Source organism: Danio aesculapii, chromosome 4 (assembly GCF_903798145.1).
Source record: "Danio aesculapii chromosome 4, fDanAes4.1, whole genome shotgun sequence".
Classification (NCBI taxonomy): Eukaryota; Metazoa; Chordata; class Actinopteri; order Cypriniformes; family Danionidae; genus Danio; species Danio aesculapii.
Window position 1 is genome coordinate 43189901 of NC_079438.1, and position 19684 is coordinate 43209584.

At 35.1% G+C, this 19684-nt stretch overlaps 1 protein-coding gene across 3 annotated transcripts in view; it reads left to right on the forward strand.

The window, feature by feature from the left end:
- atp2b1a (ATPase plasma membrane Ca2+ transporting 1a) overlaps window positions 1-19684 on the forward strand; it is a 45288-nt gene that overhangs the window by 18605 nt on the left and 6999 nt on the right. For all 3 annotated transcript variants that reach the window (XM_056455751.1, XM_056455749.1, XM_056455750.1), the window contains exons 3-13: window positions 5947-6144; window positions 6232-6486; window positions 7512-7637; window positions 11162-11323; window positions 11952-11990; window positions 14741-14896; window positions 15826-16040; window positions 16381-16623; window positions 17341-17582; window positions 17848-18085; window positions 19484-19663. In XM_056455751.1, coding sequence (XP_056311726.1) covers window positions 5947-6144; window positions 6232-6486; window positions 7512-7637; window positions 11162-11323; window positions 11952-11990; window positions 14741-14896; window positions 15826-16040; window positions 16381-16623; window positions 17341-17582; window positions 17848-18085; window positions 19484-19663 — 2054 coding nt within the window. The remainder of the gene's footprint in view (window positions 1-5946; window positions 6145-6231; window positions 6487-7511; window positions 7638-11161; window positions 11324-11951; window positions 11991-14740; window positions 14897-15825; window positions 16041-16380; window positions 16624-17340; window positions 17583-17847; window positions 18086-19483; window positions 19664-19684) is intronic.

Genomic DNA, 19684 nt, shown 5'->3' on the forward strand with positions numbered 1-19684 from the left:
CAAATTTACCTGTCATAATGTAATGACGTATTTGCGGCCACGAAATTACACGAGCTGACGCACTGTTTGTTTAATGATGTCTAGTTTAGTGAACAGAACCTGCATATGCTGTGAATAATCTGCAATAAAGGGCTAAAATAACATTTAGTTTGTTGCAAGCTGAACTCAAAGTGACAGCAGCCATGACATGAACCGTACTCGGCTGTGAAAAGTGAAACCGAAAGCACACACATTATTTAAATGATCTAAACGCATTTTAAAGTTATGATTTCGACAAGCATTTGATATTTTTTTCATGCACAACATCAAAAAAACATGTGTAACAGTGTCAGTACTGCTACTCTAGTTTATATAACGTTGAATATAATGCAAAAGGGGATCTGACATTGACAAATGTCTCGTTTTACCAATGAAGTAATTGGTCTAATAATGTTGTCAATGACAAACGACAAGCATGTCTCAAATACAATAGTTCAACTTCAGCATTATGAATAGTTGTATTCTGATGTAATCACTTTACTGTGAATTAACAAACAGGACATATTTAAAGTCTGTTCAAGTCCACCATCCAAGTCTAGCATTTCAAACAGTAGACCTATACAAAGACATAATATTAATATTGTTTATCCTACCATATGTTTGAGAAATAACAATAATAATAGTCTACTCATATTAACCTTCATTTTACATCTACAGAATCGTGAGAAAATCGAGATCATGATTTTAATCAAAAAAAATTGTGATTCTCATTTTAGTGCAGCCCTAGTCGAAATGTGTGCAAGATTTTCACGTTTTCCTTGCACACGTTTAACTTAACTGAATTAAACAAGTATCTAAGGAATGAAATATAAACCACAGCACATTGTAGATGACTAAAATGGACTTCCATTCCAGAAAATATGCTACTACAGAGCTTTCTAAAGGAAATAGCTGCACAAAAGTCAAGTGGGTGGTTATGTTTGTAAGGTATACAACCAGACGCAGTAGTCTTGATGCTAGTATGAATGACCCAAGCTTCTGGCAGACACTTAATTGTGTTAAAGGTGAAGTGTGGGCTTTCTAGTACCTCCTGTTTTCTCACCATATACACTAGATATTGGAAAATGCTGTCCCAAAACATTGGTTGAGCATCCGTGATACTGACACAGCAACATTGGCTTAAACATTCAAGTGAATAAGGAATGTTCTTCATACTTTTATTTGCTTGCTGTGCTGGAAATAATTGTGAATGATATCTTAGTAAGGAATAAATACTACTGAATGTTATATTTACTCAAATATTAAGTCTCATTTATCTATTTAATTAGAGTTTTGCAATGGAACTTTTCTTCAAACCATTAAATCTCCTGCGGTTTCATCTATTCATAAACATAACTAACTTGATGTTTAGTTTTATTACTAATATAACAAATATAGGACCCGAAAAGTCACACCACTGACGTGATCTTAGCACCACTTGCACTATTTACACAAGCCAAAAAAAACACTGTTATGAACAGCAAGTACTTTCTACTTTTTTTCAGATGATTCTGATGACCTTCTGATAATATTGTACATGTTTAGGTCTTGCTAAAACTGTAATTATTCCATCTTAAATTTAACCAGCATACTAAATAGCTGGAGCTCAGAATAATAGCAGCTTTGCTTCAAGTTTAATTTAACTCTCAGATTACCGCAATAGAAATTAGTTGTCCACAGTGGCCTGTTTTTAGGACTTTCAAGGTTTTTCGAAGTGTTTTCCTGTCTTCAGTTGAGTTTAGTCTTCGTCCCGCTGATGTTTCCGACTAGCTGTCTGCGTGATGTGGAGTGCGAGTGGAACTGAGATGTGTATTGCAGCATAAATGCATTTTTGACAGAGGCGTAAGACCTGACTCATCTGCTCCTTAGCCCACTCTCCAAGCAGGGAGAGAGAATGTAATCCTCAGCCTCAATTTCCACACTACGCAAGCCTGGATTTAATGCACTGGCGTTGAAACGGGAAGAAGTTTTCAGCATTTATCTGCTCTGCTTTCATAGACGAGTATTGATTTGCATCGGCGCATACATTGCAGTGTGCTTCATTTCCATAAACACCAGAAAAATTGACCCTGGTGATTTATCGATCCATGTTATCGCTTAGTACGTCATTTTTTTATCTAAATGCTAATTAAAGCTGATGTCATCTTTTATAGTCTAAATGCAGTATTACAGCCAATGATAGACTTAAAGTTCGTCTCAAATCGCGTACTTGCGCACTATTCTACGCCATTTGGTAGTATAAATAGTGCAAGAAGTGAGTTGTATAATACCCGGATGATGCACTCATTCTGTTGGACACTTCACGCACTCAACAGCCACTGCATTGCTTATGTAGCGGAAGGGGCGGAGCTTTCGGGCGTTTATGTTGGATTACTTTATTTATTTTGGATTGTGAAAGCAAAATTCTCCTATGAGAGTGATTTATACCGCCTTCGGATAGTGAATGCGGTTATATTCATGGCAGTTATTTGGTAGTTTGGTCATTTATTCAGCTAATATGGCAACCGTTTAACGTCATCAGAGAAACGGTTTGAATTTCCGCTCAGTAAAAAAACATTAGTGTTCCATTTGAGACGACACTACATGCATAAACCATGCTGTTGAGTGTGTACGTGCATATAGTGTGCCATTTGGGACGCAACTTTATTTATCTTTATTTTAATCGCAAAGATGTCCAGATTGTCCTGCCAAAAGTGTCGACTAAATTAGAAACGACTGGATTAACAAAAAATAAATAAGCGAATCAGTGAGTTTATCTATATTGTTTTTTGCATAATTATTTTCTGTCAGTAAATGTATAGCTTAAAAATTGGCTGTATAAAGGTTAAGTAACAAGTAACGGGAGATTCTGAAGTGTTACAGTTTCTATTATTCTTAATTTTTTACACTGCTGCTAGTAATGGGAAGGTTATAGATTTGAGTCCCAGGAAATGAATCAATATTTGTAAGGGATAATCAATGGCTTGCCGTGTCATTAAAGGATTTTAAATGCAGGATGTGGAGGCAAAGAACCGACTGATGCAAAATGCATTTAAAAATCCATTAACGGACAGCAAGACGTTGATTATCTCGCTTATTCCCTGGTCATTTGCCAAGTTATAGACACGTTAAGACTGATTTTTAGTTTTTTGCTGCCATTTTTATTCATATTGACTTAAACAATGGAATATATGAGCATTTCTATAGCTCAAACTGTTGTTTGATGTAATTGCGTAGTAATAGATTCAATTTAAATTCCCCATTAAAAGTGTAAACTGATAAAATATGTACCTTAATCGTTGATTCAGGAGAATTGGGTGTTAAATTATTGTTGTAGACCGTAGGCCTGTCATGATATCTATTTTTTTTGTATGATATATTGCACCAAAATATTGCGATAAACGATATTATTGTCATTATAAGACCACTTTGCACCACTCGTAATGCCAGAATGACAACATAATAGCATCATAATGCAAGTACACTCTTCCAAAGAACACATCATATTTTATTCTTAAGAATCTTTCATTTATTTATAGTCATTTTAACAATTTAATAATTAGGCATTGGAATCAGAATGTGAAAATGTATATACTAAACAAATAAATAATATTTAATGCTAACAAAAAAGTGGTAAAAAGTAACAGAGGCTGAAATATCTGCTACCAGGCACCCACATGAAAATATACTATAGTAATTTATAGTAAATACTATAGTTTTGGTTATAGTTTTTTAACCATACTGACACTAACACCTTCAATAGAGATAGAGAGGTTGTTTATTCAGCTAAAATGTTGCTAGAATTGTTTTTTATGTACGGGCGATATATATTGCATCACTAAAAATTGAGGTCATGTCCATGCCTTGTGCGATATGCCGATATATTGATTATTGTGACAGGCCTAGTAGACCGTGTAGATGTTCAGACAGCGGTCCAAAGCAGCTTAATTCTTTAGCACATTTGTTTTTGATGAGTGTTTATATGCAGTGAAACCTTCAGCTCAATGGGAGCGAGTGGCTCTATGGCTTTGCTGAGTAATGTGGAGGATGTTGTCATGACAATAGGCTCTGCTGACCAGGCTGCTCTCTGGTCTGGCAGGCAAAGCATCCTGTTCAGTCACACATACACGTTCATCCTCATGCACAAACTCACGCACACGCATGCATGCTTTTCGTCAATGCACATGGTTCATTCACCACATGTAGCTGTCCTGTCTTTGTCTCTTAACATGTGGCTGGTTTGAGTGAACCGAACGCACACACCATGACTTCTTTGAATACCTGCTTTGAATATTGAGAGTCATTCAAATGGGCAAACCAGAAGACTGTTGTTAAACCAGTGCATTTGAATTATTCCTGAGAATGACAGTGTACAATGGACCCAACGTTTGTTTTTGTCCTGTCAGTTTGACATTTGGACTGAATTTTCTCTTAGGAACTTGTCAAAATCCCACACACACTTGGTAGTTTACTGCTGGATTAATGGATTAGCTTTGCTAATAGCTCGTAATCGATTAAATACACAACAGTGTAAGCCTTTGTGTAAATGTAATTATTTTTGTCAACAAGATATTAGCTTAGAACTAGAAAGATAAGGCAGTAAATCGGGTACCAGTTCTGTCAGATAATTGTTGACCGGCATTACTGTTACTTTAGTGGTTATGAGCGTAAATGGTCAAATAATATGATAAATAATGATATAATATGAAGAAGTAAAGATGTTCACCAACATTTAAACGTTTAGGGTCACTAAGATTCTGAAGATATGAACATTTTCAATTTCAGTTGATTCAAATGTGACAGGAAAGACATTTCTAATGACGAAAGATTTCCATTTTAAACAAATGCAGTTGTTTTGAGCTTTCCGTTCATCTAAGAATCTAAATGGATTAAAATAGAACACTTTTTAATATATATATATATATATATATATATATATATATATATATATATATATATATATATATATATATATATATTGGGCATGGGCCGGTCTAAGATTCTGACGGTATGACAACAATATTGTAATTACTGCTCTAAAATATATTCTTTTTAGATGTCTGGGTAAAAAACAAAACCTTTTTCCCTTTTAAACACCATTTATTTTATTTTGAGAAACACTTATTTTGGAAACATGTCAGGCTAAATAACTTGACTTCTGCTGTCTTCATTTGTTTCAAACACAGATTTCTTTACATTTTAAAACAGCATATTTGGATATCTTTTCTGCTGGAGATACTGTTGTCCTAAAAACCATAATAAAAATGCAATAAAAACATAAAAAAAAATAAATAAAAATCTTACACATACCTTAGGAACGGTATAGCAGAAATTTTTGGTTGTTTTAAACCCTTGCTTTTTTTTCCAAACCTTATCATCTCATGCCTAATATATATATATATATATATTTCTTTATTTAACTAGATAACCCATTAAGATCAAGATCAAAAGTAAAGATAATAAAAAAATGCAGTTTAGTTATTCAGCTATACCACATTACAATATGTTAGAAACACACACTTGAGAAATTACTGAGCAGTTTTTTTAATTGAAATTTTTATGATAAGTAGGGTTTCCATGGGTTTGTTAGAATAGGACAATATTTGACCTGGATATTTGAAATATGAGGATTCAAAAAATATATGAATATTCAGAAAATCTCTTTTAAAGTGTATTTTACTAATAATACAAATGAGTTTTTGTACATTATGCAAGGAAAGTTATATTTTGTAATTTTGGCTATTCCGACAAATATACCTCTGCCTCTTAGTACTGGCTTTGTGTTCCAGACTCACATTTGATGCTGCCTGGTGGAAAATAATAGATTTTCTATACAAAAAAAATATATGATTGCATTCAATAGCATCAAACATAATTTCCTCTTCCATTCAGTATATGATTGAATTATTAATTTTTGCTTTTTTCACTTTTTTTTTTTTTTCCTTCCAGGTTTAAGTGGGCAACCCTCAGATATTGAAAAAAGAAAAGCAGCATTTGGACAGAACTTTATACCTCCGAAAAAGCCAAAAACCTTTCTTCAGTTAGTATGGGAAGCATTACAGGATGTAACATTGATTATTTTGGAAGTGGCAGCAATAGTTTCTTTAGGCCTTTCTTTTTATAAACCTCCAGATGCAGGAGACAAAAGTAAGTAACCTGGTAATTTCCTTCAACCTTATTTATAGTTCATCTCAGTTTTCAGGTTTTTCTGAGTTTTTTATTGTGTGTGTGTAGATTGCGTGGCGAAAAGGGGTGCAGAACCTGAGGAAGAAGGAGAGACAGGATGGATAGAAGGTGCAGCTATCCTCCTGTCTGTTGTTTGTGTGGTGCTCGTGACTGCCTTTAATGACTGGAGTAAAGAGAAACAGTTCCGTGGCTTACAGAGCCGCATTGAACAAGAGCAGAAGTTTACGGTGGTTCGGGGAGGGCAGGTCATTCAGATCCATGTGGCCGAGATCGTCGTCGGGGACATTGCACAAATAAAATATGGTAAGTTTGAGATTTTCCTCTTAAGATAATGAGATTTTCAAGTTATAATGGTTTAATGGTCATTGTTACATTTTTGTAATGAGTAGGGCTTTGCAGTGTGACGTGTGGTGAAATAAAGTGTATAGTTTCATATATTGTTTATTTCTTGGTGTCGCAAAATACATTGTTTATGGCAGTGTTTCCCAACCCTGTTCCTGAAGGCACACCAAACAGTACATATTTTGGATATCTCTCTTATCTGACCAATTTAATCAGGTTTTAGAATCTCTTATGTTCTGATGAGTTGATTTAAGTGTGTTTGATTAGGAAGAGTTTGAAAATGTGTACTGTTGGTGTGCCTTCAGGAACAGGGTTGGGAAACACTGGTTTACGGTAATACTTTTTCACCATTTGGAAAAACCCAATCTTAAACTCCTCCACAGGGATGCATGTAGAGAGTACAATTGGTTGTTGCAATTTGTAGTTGCAAGCTTGAGAGTACAATGTTTACATTTAGCATTTTAGCTAGCAATATTTTATGTTTTGCCAGGGAAATTTATTATAATTTCTTTAGAAATACATTAAGTTTTTAGAAATACATTCATTATATGCTTTAAAATGTAAAAAAGGGACCTGGTTAGTATATAGAAGCTATTAACTGATTGCATTTGCAGAATAATTACTATATTGTGACTTATATAGACCATTTTGAGGGATGTAAACAAAAACAGTGGTCCCAACGTATTTCCTGTTTATTTCTATAGCTTCCGGGAATCCAAAAAGAGCCACATATTGATTAATTAATGTTATGATAGTTGTTTTAACATTAAATTATGATTAAATTGCCTCTTGTTACAGTTATGAAATAGTTTGATAACAAGCTGGAAATTTTCATGGGCCAATGACATGGACCACATTGAAATGGTCTGTATCATTATCAGAATATGAGATTACGCATTGCTCAGCTTTAGTCACTGTGAAATAGCAATGTAATTTAAATGTTGCTGATGGAAATGTGTATAGTGACTGGATGTCTTATTCATCAGGCGACCTCCTGCCCGCTGATGGTGTTCTCATCCAGGGCAACGACCTCAAAATAGACGAGAGCTCTTTAACCGGAGAGTCTGACCATGTCAAGAAATCGTTGGACAAAGATGCTATGCTGCTGTCAGGTGGGACATCAAGCTATTTCCAGCATTAATACAAAACAACAAAAGCACAAAGTAACACAACTGTTTAAAACGATAATATAAAATGTTTCTTGTGCACCAGCCAATTTTAATTATTTCTTAAGGATTATGTAGATCATGTAGTAAAATTAGGCAATGCCATCACAGGAGTAAGTTTGTTTTGAATTGCAATAGTATTTCACAACATTACTGTTTTTACTGGGGTTTTTTCAATCGAGTAATTCAGCCTTGGTTACAATCAACCGTAACTGCAAGGCAAATTTATATAAATAAGGTATAATGTCTTAAAATTAGTAATTATTTCTTTCAGATCACTGTAGTAAAAATATACATTTTTTAAATAAAAAAATATATATTTAAAAATAAAAAATATATTATTTATTTCAGTCACTGTAGTAAAATATATATATTTTTAAATATAAAAAAATATTTGAAAATAAAAAATATATTATTTATTTCAGTCACTGTAGTAAAAATATATATTTTTTAAATAAAAAAATATATTTAAAAATAAAAAATATATTATTTATTTCAGTCACTGTAGTAAAATATATATTTTTTAAATATAAAAAAATATTTGAAAATAAAAAATATATTATTTATTTCAGTCACTGTAGTAAAAATATATATTTTTTAAATATAAAAAAATATTTAAAAATAAAAAATATATTATTTATTTCAGTCACTGTAGTAAAATATATATTTTTTAAATATAAAAAAATATTTAAAAATAAAAAATATATTATTTATTTCAGTCACTGTAGTAAAATATATATTTTTTAAATATAAAAAAATATTTGAAAATAAAAAATATATTATTTATTTCAGTCACTGTAGTAAAATATATATTTTTTAAATATAAAAAAATATTTGAAAATAAAAAATATATTATTTATTTCAGTCACTGTAGTAAAAATATATATATTTTTAAATATAAAAAAATATTTAAAAATAAAAAAATATATTATTTATTTCAGTCACTGTAGTAAAAATATATATTTTTTAAATATAAAAAAATATTTAAAAATAAAAAAATATATTATTTATTTCAGTCACTGTAGTAAAAATATATATTTTTTAAATATAAAAAAATATTTAAAAATATATTATTTATTTCAGATCACTGTAGTAAAAATAATAGTCCAATCTATAAACCGATTGAGAAGCAAAAATATTCAGTTTAATTTAACATCAGTTTAAGAAATTGTATTTTGATGGCCATAAAAAATAACTTTCCTACAGTACTAATGCATTACAGCATGTTCAATTCATTGCAATTTAAGCTTATTTGTTTGGCGCTTGACTTGTGATGGTGACTTGACCTCAATAGCGTTGAATAAAAGCATTGAATCAAAACTCAACTAAAACTTGACTATTTTGTGAACAGAATAATTACTCTAAACTTAAAAACACACAATCACATGCACATTGGTAAGCACAAAGTAATGATGAATGGATGAAATTAGTAAATCACAACTGAAGTATGGAACTGCCTGTCCTGAGCAAACTTTCTTAATGCAATGCACTTTGGAAACAAGGGGTCGACAGCTAACCTAACACGTCTGTTTGGTAAAGGGTTTTGTGTGGATACTTGCGTTGCTTTTAATCATGGAACAAGCATCCAGAAAGAAGAATGTTGAGATGATTTTACTGCAGCTGGTGATACTCGAGTGAGGAAGGTAGTTGTGAAAGATCACTAGGCCTTTCCCAACTTCACGGATGGTATTCTGACTCTATGAAATAAGAGTGATGCTTCGAACAGGTTATCTGTGGGGTCTTAATGTTTTAAATTTTTAAAAACACAATTTTAGGCCTTAAAAATTCTTAAATTCACTGAAATATTGTCTTGTAGGTCTTTTATATAATTTTAAACTAGTCTTAATTTTGCTTTGTTTGTAAAGCTACTCAATTATTCCAAAACACATCCAACCACCATCTTAATAAAACTTTTAGCAAAACTACTGATAACTAATATTATAATTGTAGTCTTTTGTGCAAACATTTCGTTTTTAAAGAGTTTTTTAACTTCTATTGAACAAAAATGTGTGTATACAACTAAGGTCTGCTTGTTTTGACACATTATTTAAAATATGTGGCAAAGAAATGACTATTTTATGACTATTTTAATCCTATTTATAATAAGATAATTTTTTTTTTGCTGGACCATAAAAAATCTTTAGCCATTAGCCCTAAATAAGTCTGAAATTTAATTCTTCATTGTCTTAAAAAGGTCTTAAAATGGCTTAAATTTGACTTGGTGAAACCTGCAGAAACCCTGTTCGAAGTAGTTCGAAGAAGTGGCTTTCAACTTCCACAGAGGTCACACCTCAGGACCGGCTTGGTCAGTTTGAGAAGGAAGAAGTTTCTTAGTCTCAAAAGACCTTACTTGTGTGCAATTGGATTGCATCTCTGTTTTAATAATTCCGATTATAGAAAGAGGAGCATAATGCAAGTAGTTATTTAAAAAAGGTGGCATTGTGCCTCAGTGGTTAACACTGGCGCCTCACAGTTAAAAGGTCACTGGTTTGAGTATAGAAGTGCTTTTTCTGTGGAGATTACCTGTTCTCCCTGTGTTTGCATGGGTTTCCCCCACAGTCCAAAGATATGCAGTATAGGTGAATTGAATAAACTAAATTGCCCATAATGTTTGAGTGTGTGAATGAGAGCGTGTTTGGGTGTTTAATGAGTAAGTGTACTTTAGTGATTTGTTACGGCTTAATCAGCCACGTAAAAACAAATGCCAGAGTAACTGGATTGATTGAGTGATTTGAAAACTGATGATTAACAAAATGTGTATGCAAATGGTAAAGTAGATGTTCATCATTTAAAATGAGAATAGTCCATTTTATATGTAGTTTGGCAACTCCTGTTATCGAGGTTACCAGTTTTCTTGGCTAGTCTTAACATGGGTAATAAACGTTGGGATTGGTCTATAGTGTACGAGAGACTCCTCGGCTTCCTTGGCACTGTATTTGTTTGTCAGAAAGGAGAGTCCCAGCTGAATTATTTCTTAAATGTAACAAATAATGGTGTGCATGATTTGTTACATGAGTGCTCAAGTTGAAATCCTTTCTTAAAGGTTTTAGTCCAATTGGAAGATCAGGTCAGATGTTGGTCATGCAGGACCTGCTCCCTCTCAGCGTGGCTATTGCACATCTTCTGCTAATCTCATTTAATGAAAGCCAGTTGATCCTCTGCTAGAATGACATTGCTGTGTGTGTCCCAGAGGAGATGACGGGGGATTTGTGAGCCCGAGTGGGCACTTCTCCAGAAGACCAAGAGTTAGCATGTTGAGTCACCTTTTTTTTTTTTTATGGATCCCTTCCTCAACCCTAAGATGCAATAAAACTTGTGAGGGGTTTGCTTTGGTAAACCATTTCTTTGTGGACTAAATTTCACTAATCTGGTACTGACTATGGCTGAAGTTGAATATCAACGCTCAGACAACGAAGATGAATGGCAAAGGTTTGGTCTAGGTCTTATTCTCCTTATATTCCTTTGTCCAGGTACACACGTCATGGAGGGCTCTGGAAAAATCGTGGTCACTGCTGTCGGAGTCAATTCCCAAACTGGAATCATCTTCACTTTATTGGGGGCAGGAGAAGATGATGATGATGAGGAAGAGAAAGAGAAGAAAAAAGAAAAGGAGCGAAAGAAAGAGAAGAAAAGTAAGTCGTGCCTATTACTTGAAGTCTTTTTAATGCGTCTCGGAAAATAAACAGACCAACCAGTGGCCTTTTCAGTGTGCAGCTGCTGTGGCTGCAGAGATGGATTGAATAGGTTGCTGTGTTCCTGCTTTTGTTGAATTTTTTATTTATTTATTTTTTTAAATATAGCTGTATTTTTCTGTCTGGTATAAAATGTCTGAAGCAGTGACTCATAGAAAAATCTAACGATTTCTTCTGCGCTCCATTAACTAACTGCCATTTAATGCATTTCTGCTGCCTGTGGCTCACGTGTTGGCTCTCCAAATGAGTGCCTGCAGATGCATGAATATTTCAGCACTTTGAGAGGTTGGGCCGCAAGTTGCTGTTCAGCGACTGTGCACCTCATTACATTTTTTTTTGCATTCGAGCTTTAGCCAATGCAGTGGATTTGCAAGCCTCACGAGGTCGTGGCACACATCTGTTCGTAAATATTCTAGGGCCTTTTCCCTTTCTGTTAAATCAAAGAGAAGATTTGCATAATTGGAAATATGTTTAAATGTGCACCGCAGAACCGTTGCTTGCATAATGGCGAATAATGAATAAATTAATGAGTGTTTGTTATGTGGCTTTTCTTTTTCTCTCTCTACAGATAAAAAGCAGGATGGCTCTGTGGAGAACCGAAAGAAAGGTGAGTAACCCTATTGACTTAATGACATAATGAACACCATATTGGCTTAGCAGGCCACCCTCTTACATGCTGCCGCCTGCATTAAAACCATCGCCTTAACCCATTAGTGCTATTGGATCTTCAGTAAAGCTTATCCACACTAGTGTGAGGTGCAAAGAAGTGTGTAGTGTTGATGCGTTAGCATGAATTAGCAGACTACACTACTCTTCAAAACTTTTAAGGTTAGTGGTAAAGGCATTTTACATGATATATGATTAAAAAACAGACTTTATCATTTAAAGAATACTTATATTCAGCTATTTCAACATTTAAAAATAATATAAAATTAGCATCAAATAAGAATAAGGATCATGTGATATCTGGAGTACTTGCTGCTGAAAATCCAGCTTTGCTATTACTTTTTAAAAATATTAAAATATATATATTTTTAATTTCTAATAATTCAAAACATTACTTTTTTTTGTGGAGTCAAAGTCCCTTTAAGGCAAGTCATTTCACTCAGCGGCCATCTTTAAAACGCCTCTCGGGCAGTATACAATGGCATTCTGTTTGAATGGGGAAACATCAAATTCTCCAAAGTTGCTTGCCAAGCTTACGATTAAACTTCATATTAGGAATCAACAATAGAATTAAACTACAGCTGTCTCATTAGTTTCATTTCTAAATGTTTGAATCGCACACAATCTGCAGAAATTTATGTCTGGTTCAAGTGCCTCCCTTGGAGACTCGTCAGTCTATAGCGATCGCTGATTGGCTTCTGTAAGGCGAGGCTTCATTCGCCATATTGACTGTTACGCTTTTCCCTATTCAAAACTATAAGAGTGACACGTCTTGTGTATTCTATAGTCTTTGGTGGAGTAGGGATGCTCATTACGGTTATTTTTGCCAACCGAATCCGCCACTCATTAACCAAATTTTAACCGTTAACTGGTCAGAATAATATATATAAAAAATTGACATGTCTATTTTGTGTCTGACTCATTAAATATTGCATTTTAAAATACTGATTTATTTTACATGCCAACATATTAACAACAGAACCTAACGACAGAACATCTTCACGCACCTTCAGTGTTTTCAACAGCACAGAAAAAAGAATAAACTAAATTAAAAGAATAAAATAAATAGTCTTGCCCTAGATATTTTTCACTTAAATGACAAATTTAGATTACGAAACAAAAACACTGACTAAATCCTTTTTAAGAACTAGCATAGGCTGTTTTTTTCCCCATCATATGTTTTTTTCTACCTCAATCTAGCCTCAAATCGATCGCTCCATGGAAAATATGCATTTAATTAATGCTCAGCTGTTATTCTTACATCACAAACCTCTGTCAACATTTTTAATAGAAGTCATTATTTTAAAGATTATGTCTTGAGCGTCTGGTTTTAACTTTAGAGCTTTTATTTCCTCTCTCACTCACAGTTCATGTCCGTGCGCTGCTTGTGATGAAAGACATTAGCTATGTTTCCATCCAAAAATGCAAATTAACTGTATGCTCAACTGGAATATCGCATGAAAGACGTGCGAATAAAGCAGCGTTTCCATCCAACGAGTCAAAGTGAACAAAATCGCCACTTCCTGATTACCTGATTTTTATATATATATATATATATATATATATATATATATATATATATATATATATATATATATATATATATATATATATATATATATATATATATATATATATATATATATATTTATTTTTATTTATTTAGTTTTTTTTTTCATCTAACTGATACCATTAATCAGTTAAAAACGCACCCTTTCGGTTAACGGTGAATCGGATATTATGAGCATCCCTAATGTAGAGAATTTAGCGTTGCCATCAAATAAATAAATTACATTTTGAAATGCATTTAAATTGAAAAGAAAAGTTAATCAATGTGGCAGTATTTCACAGCGTTGTGGTTTCTTTGTATTTTGAGTAAATGCCTTTAAAAAATTACTCGCCTCTAACCTATTATGTACAGTTAAAGTTCATATTGTCTTTTTTTATTATCTAAAATCCCATACGCAAGCAGGACAGCGTCCACATTCAGTCTAAACCGAGTTCCGTATCCTTTACTCTAAAAGTAGCGTGCTCGTATGTTTACTGAGTCCCTGTCTACAGATTGCCCTGCCAGAAATGAGCTCTAATCCAGCAGACGAGCATTACAGCTCAGAGCGCAGCAACACTGCAAAGTAAAATAGCAGTTCCACGTCGCCCCCCGCTAATTTTCAGACGCAGTCGCATTACCTCACATCACACACCCATTAAATCCTGCACACAAGCCGACTGCCTCACGTTTGAGCAGAGATCGACGGAGATGCCCTGCTGCGTGCTTGTCTGTATGATTGCATGCATGCTGAGTTCTTTGTTTGTGTGATGTCACCTCACTGGCAGGCTGTACTTTCAGCACGCAGAGCGATGGCCTTGAGATCAGACATGTCTTCTTTTATAGCCTGTAGTGATAAGTGATGGGCTGGACACCTCAGGTTTCACGTCTCCTAGGATACTCGGTCACGTGGGGCTCGCATGTGGCAATTGAATGTGTTTTCTATGACTATAATACAATTATTGTGCATTTATGGTCACCATTCTAATTAATTTATCTAGTCGCTTAATTATATTTGAGTGGGAAGCACAATTTAATTAGAAAACGCTTCCTATGGTCAGAGGGAGGAAACTTAATTCCACCAGAACTTGAATTCCTGTACCCACCACATGTTCATTGTTTTATTGCATTCTCTTTCTTTGTAGCAAAAGCCCAGGATGGGGCTGCAATGGAGATGCAGCCTCTAAACAGTGATGAAGGGGCTGATGGTGAGGAGAAGAGAAAAGCCAACTTGCCAAAGAAAGAGAAATCGGTCTTGCAAGGGAAGCTGACCAAATTGGCGGTCCAAATCGGAAAAGCAGGTAATTATGGTCACTCGGAGCCCATCTGTATGCTAGTGTTCTCCTAATACAGGGTGTCCGCAGGGTCTTAAAAAGTCTTACATTTCAAAAACACAATTTTAGGTCTTAAATTGACTGAAATATCGTCTTGAATAGTTTTAAACAGGTCTTGATTTTCTATTGTTTATGTAAAGCTAAATTTACCAGTACTGGGTTGCAGCTGGAAGGGCATCCGCTGTGTAAGATATATGCTGGAATAGTTGGCAGATCATTTCGCTGTGGTGACCTCTGATAAATCAGGGACTAAGCCTATGGAATGAATGAATATAAAGCCACCCAATCAATCCAACAAGTATTCAATCACCAACAGTGCATCCTAATAAATCTTTTAGCCAAACTATATTCATAACTAATATTATAACAGTCTAGTTAGGGTCTACTAGTTGTGACAGGTTATTTAAAGTATATAAGAAATATAAAATATTAGAAATAACTAATTAGAATTAGTTTTTTTTTTTGATGATGCTTGAATTTTGGTGAAACCCTGTAATAAATGGATTATCATTTAGTCTTTTTCTTTCCTCCTACTTGGGGAAATCTTGCCTACTGTAACGATGACTCATCCTGCACTACCCAGATTCTCATCCAGTCAGATTCTCTCTATAATAATAAAATCCCGCTGCCTCCTAGTACCTCTTGTGATTGACTAGCTGTAGCTTCATGGCTGTGGCATTACTAAAGCCTGTTGGCTATTAAAAAATGGATGTCTCTCCAGAATGTTGGGTTTTAATAGGAAATATAGGGCACAGGGCACAAAACTGCATTTGCCAATTGGCTTGGTGAGGTCTTGAGGGCTAACAGTCAATCTCGCACTGGTAATGGTTTTTGCTGGTACATCGGATGCATTTTGCGTGGACTCCAGATGTGCTAATGTATGTGTCCTTTCGCAGGTTTGTTGATGTCAGCCATCACCGTGATCATCTTGGTGGTGCTGTTCGTGGTGAATACTTTCTGGTGGGATGAAGTTTCCTGGGATTCAGAATGTATACCCATCTACATCCAGTTCTTTGTTAAGTTCTTCATCATTGGTGTGACCGTACTGGTGGTGGCCGTTCCTGAGGGCCTTCCGCTGGCTGTTACCATCTCATTGGCTTACTCTGTCAAAGTATGTTTTCGCCTTTTCTGTTTTAATGTTACGAATATATATATTTTTTCTGACTAACTTCTATCTTAGAAGTGGGCCCTGTATTATTGAGCCAAACAATACATGTTGATCCAATAAAGACGGCCATTTCTGTTCATATAAATATATTTTACTGCATTTATTGCCCACCTCATACAGTAGCATCACTTCTGGATGTTGTTTAATTGGGCATTAGTGGACATTCCTGTTTTTATCTTGCATTCAATCTGTTTATTGTTTTGTGTGCCTGTCTGTCTGTCTACCAGCCTCTCTCATATCCCAACCCAGTTGTTCACCGTTTCACTTTGCTTCTGTGTTTCAGAAAATGATGAAAGACAATAATTTAGTGAGGCATCTTGATGCCTGCGAAACCATGGGCAATGCCACAGCCATCTGTTCGGATAAGACAGGAACACTGACTATGAATCGGATGACAGTAGTTCAGGTTTTTATTGCTGACAAGCACTACAGGAAAGTCCCTGAGCCTGATGTTGTCCCTGCCAGCACCATGGAACGGCTCGTACTGGGCATCAGTGTCAACTGTGCTTACACCACCAAAATTATGGTGAGAACCTAAACAAACATTATGCCTGCAAAGCTTTTTAAATGAAATAACTGTCAAGTTTTTTTGTTTGTTTGTTTTTTACTACACAATGCCATTCTGTAATTGCTTAATTTAAACTACACCAGTAGTTTCATTATTAAAGTATTATATTGATAAATTTAATAATTGAATAAAAACTGATCTTTAATAAACTAAACTTTAACGTTTTTATTTGACACAACACAGTTTTTCTTTTAAAGGCAATCCAAAATGTTAATAACTGCTATAAAGTGTATAGATTTTATTTAAAAAAACATTGTCTCACAAGCTTTCTTGCAACATGGCCCATTATGATGATGGCTGTTTCTCAATTCCAAGAACACAGAGAAAGGACTAGCGTTCTTGTGGAGACTGGTCTTGCTATATTACGTCGGAAGAATGAATTCGGGAGACCATGAGAACAGAGAACGCGTCCTGTGAGAAATGAGATTCCTTTTTGAATATTGACAGCCATTGTCATAATTGACAGCCATTGAGATATTTTCTGTTGGTCTCTTCCTTCGCATTGTCCTTTGTACTGTAGTTCCCAACAACGTAAGCCACCCAGTGACATACAAAAACACAGGCATTTTTGGAGGTATTTTGCCGAAGAATTCGCAGAAATGTCAAAACTGTAGTCTTTAATCCACTGTGCTATTATATCTTTCGTTAAAAGTTTTTAACTCTTCTCTCTTTCAGCCCCCTGAGAAGGAGGGAGGCCTGAATCGTCAGGTGGGCAACAAAACTGAATGTGCCTTGCTGGGCTTTGCCTTGGACTTGAAAAAAGACTATCAAGCAATCCGCAACGAAATCCCTGAGGAGAAGCTTTACAAAGTCTACACCTTCAACTCCGTCAGGAAATCCATGAGCACCGTGCTAAAAAATGATGACGGAAGCTTTCGGATGTTCAGCAAAGGAGCCTCAGAGATTCTGCTGAAGAAGTACGCCATGCTCTATGCCATTATAAATGGTCATTTTTAATAGCTTGATACCAGTTTTTGAATCTTAAAGCAAGAGTGTAAATGGTTGAAGCATTCGAGCACTTCCTTTAAAGAAGTGTCAGCAAACTTTGAATGACAGATCAAAAGAGTCACCTCTCGCTCTAAAACCCCCAGGCTGCGTTACTGATAGATTTCCCTGGAGAAATTACTGGGATGGCTTGGTTTCTCTGTGCTGTTGGTTATCTGTTGCTCTCTTCTCATCCAGGTGCTATAAAATCCTGACATCGACGGGTGAAGCGAAGGTTTTCCGGCCCAGGGACAGAGATGATATGGTGAAGAGAGTAATCGAACCTATGGCCTCTGAGGGCCTGAGGACCATCTGCATGGCTTACAGGGACTTTCCTGCTGCTGAAGGAGAACCAGACTGGGATAATGAGGCCGAAATCCTTACCAGGCTCACTTGTGTGTGTGTCGTGGGCATTGAAGATCCGGTCAGGCCTGAGGTACATGCTGTTTTCGTTTTCTAGAAAATTGCTTTGTAAAATTTAGGCTGCTTTGTTATATTTGTTGATTTGCATGTGTGGACAGCGCATGGAAAATATCCAGCAATGACGTCACTTTATGGCACATTTCTATTGACATAACTCTCTGATGTGCAAATGTGTCATAGTAAGCATCACAAGAATATGGTTTACATGCACTCACTGGCCACTTTATTATGTACACCTGATTAGTACTGGGTTGGACCAGCTTTTGCCTTCAAAACTGCTTTAATCCTTCATGACGTAGATTCAATAAGGAAATATTCCTCAGAGATTTTGGTCCATATTGACATGATAGCATCACTCCGTTTCAGAAATGCTCTTCTGCATACCTCGGTTGTAACAAGTGATTATTTGAGTTACTGTTGCCTTTCTATCAGCTCGAACCAGTCTGGCCATTCTCCTCTGACCTCTGGCATTAACAAGGTATTTGCGCCCACAGAACTGCCGCTCACTGGATATTTTCTCTTTTTCAGACCATTCTCTGTAAACCCTAGAGATGGTTGTGTGTGGTAAAACCCACTAGATCAGCAGTTTCTGAAATACTCAGACCAGCCCTTCTGGCACCAACAACCATGTCACGTTTAAAGAAATCACCTTTCTTATCTATTCTAATGCTCTGTTTGAACTGCAGCAGATCGTCTTGACCATGTCTACATGCCTTAATGCATTGAGTTGCTGCCGTGTGATTGTCTAATTAGAAATTTGAGTTGACGAGCAGTTGGACAGGTGTACCTAATAAAGTGGCCGGTAAGTGTAGCGTGCTGTCATGTGTTTTGACAATTTTGAGACTTGTCATCCTCAGTGCTTGGTTAAATCTTCATGTATAGTAAGTTAGATTTCTGTTTTGCTAAATACTTCAAACTTCACAAACTAGTAGCTAACTTCATTGACTGACTGCTAATGTGTATGCGAGTGTAATGTGCATTATTATTATTTATTATATATATATATATATATATATATATATATATATATATATATATATATATATATATATATATATATATATATATATATATGCTTATATGCTTGTTTACAAGTTTAAAATTGAACATCGACATTTCTTTATTTTTTTTTACCCTACTTTTTGAGTTGAACATGGCATAGATTGATAGAGGATTTGGAATAACAATTTTGTAAATAACGGATTACAATGTGTCTTAAATAATCATTCTGAAGTTTATCAAACCAAAATATTCATAAAAAATGTAGCAAATTAATAAATAGCTAAATATATTTGCAGCCCTAAAAAAAAAAAAAGAAAAAGTGCACAAAATTGGGAGTTATTCTCTTGCGTGAAATGCAATGTACAAGTAATAAGCTCTCGGTCACGGTCACTTGTTCTTTCCTGCTCAGGTCCCTGATGCCATTAGAAAGTGCCAGCGTGCTGGAATCACGGTGCGCATGGTCACGGGGGACAACCTTAATACTGCCCGCGCTATAGCAACTAAATGTGGCATCCTGCAGGTAGGAGATGATTTCCTCTGCTTGGAGGGCAAGGAGTTCAACCGCCGGATCCGTAATGAAAAGGGAGAGGTGAGAGGCACAATCTATTAA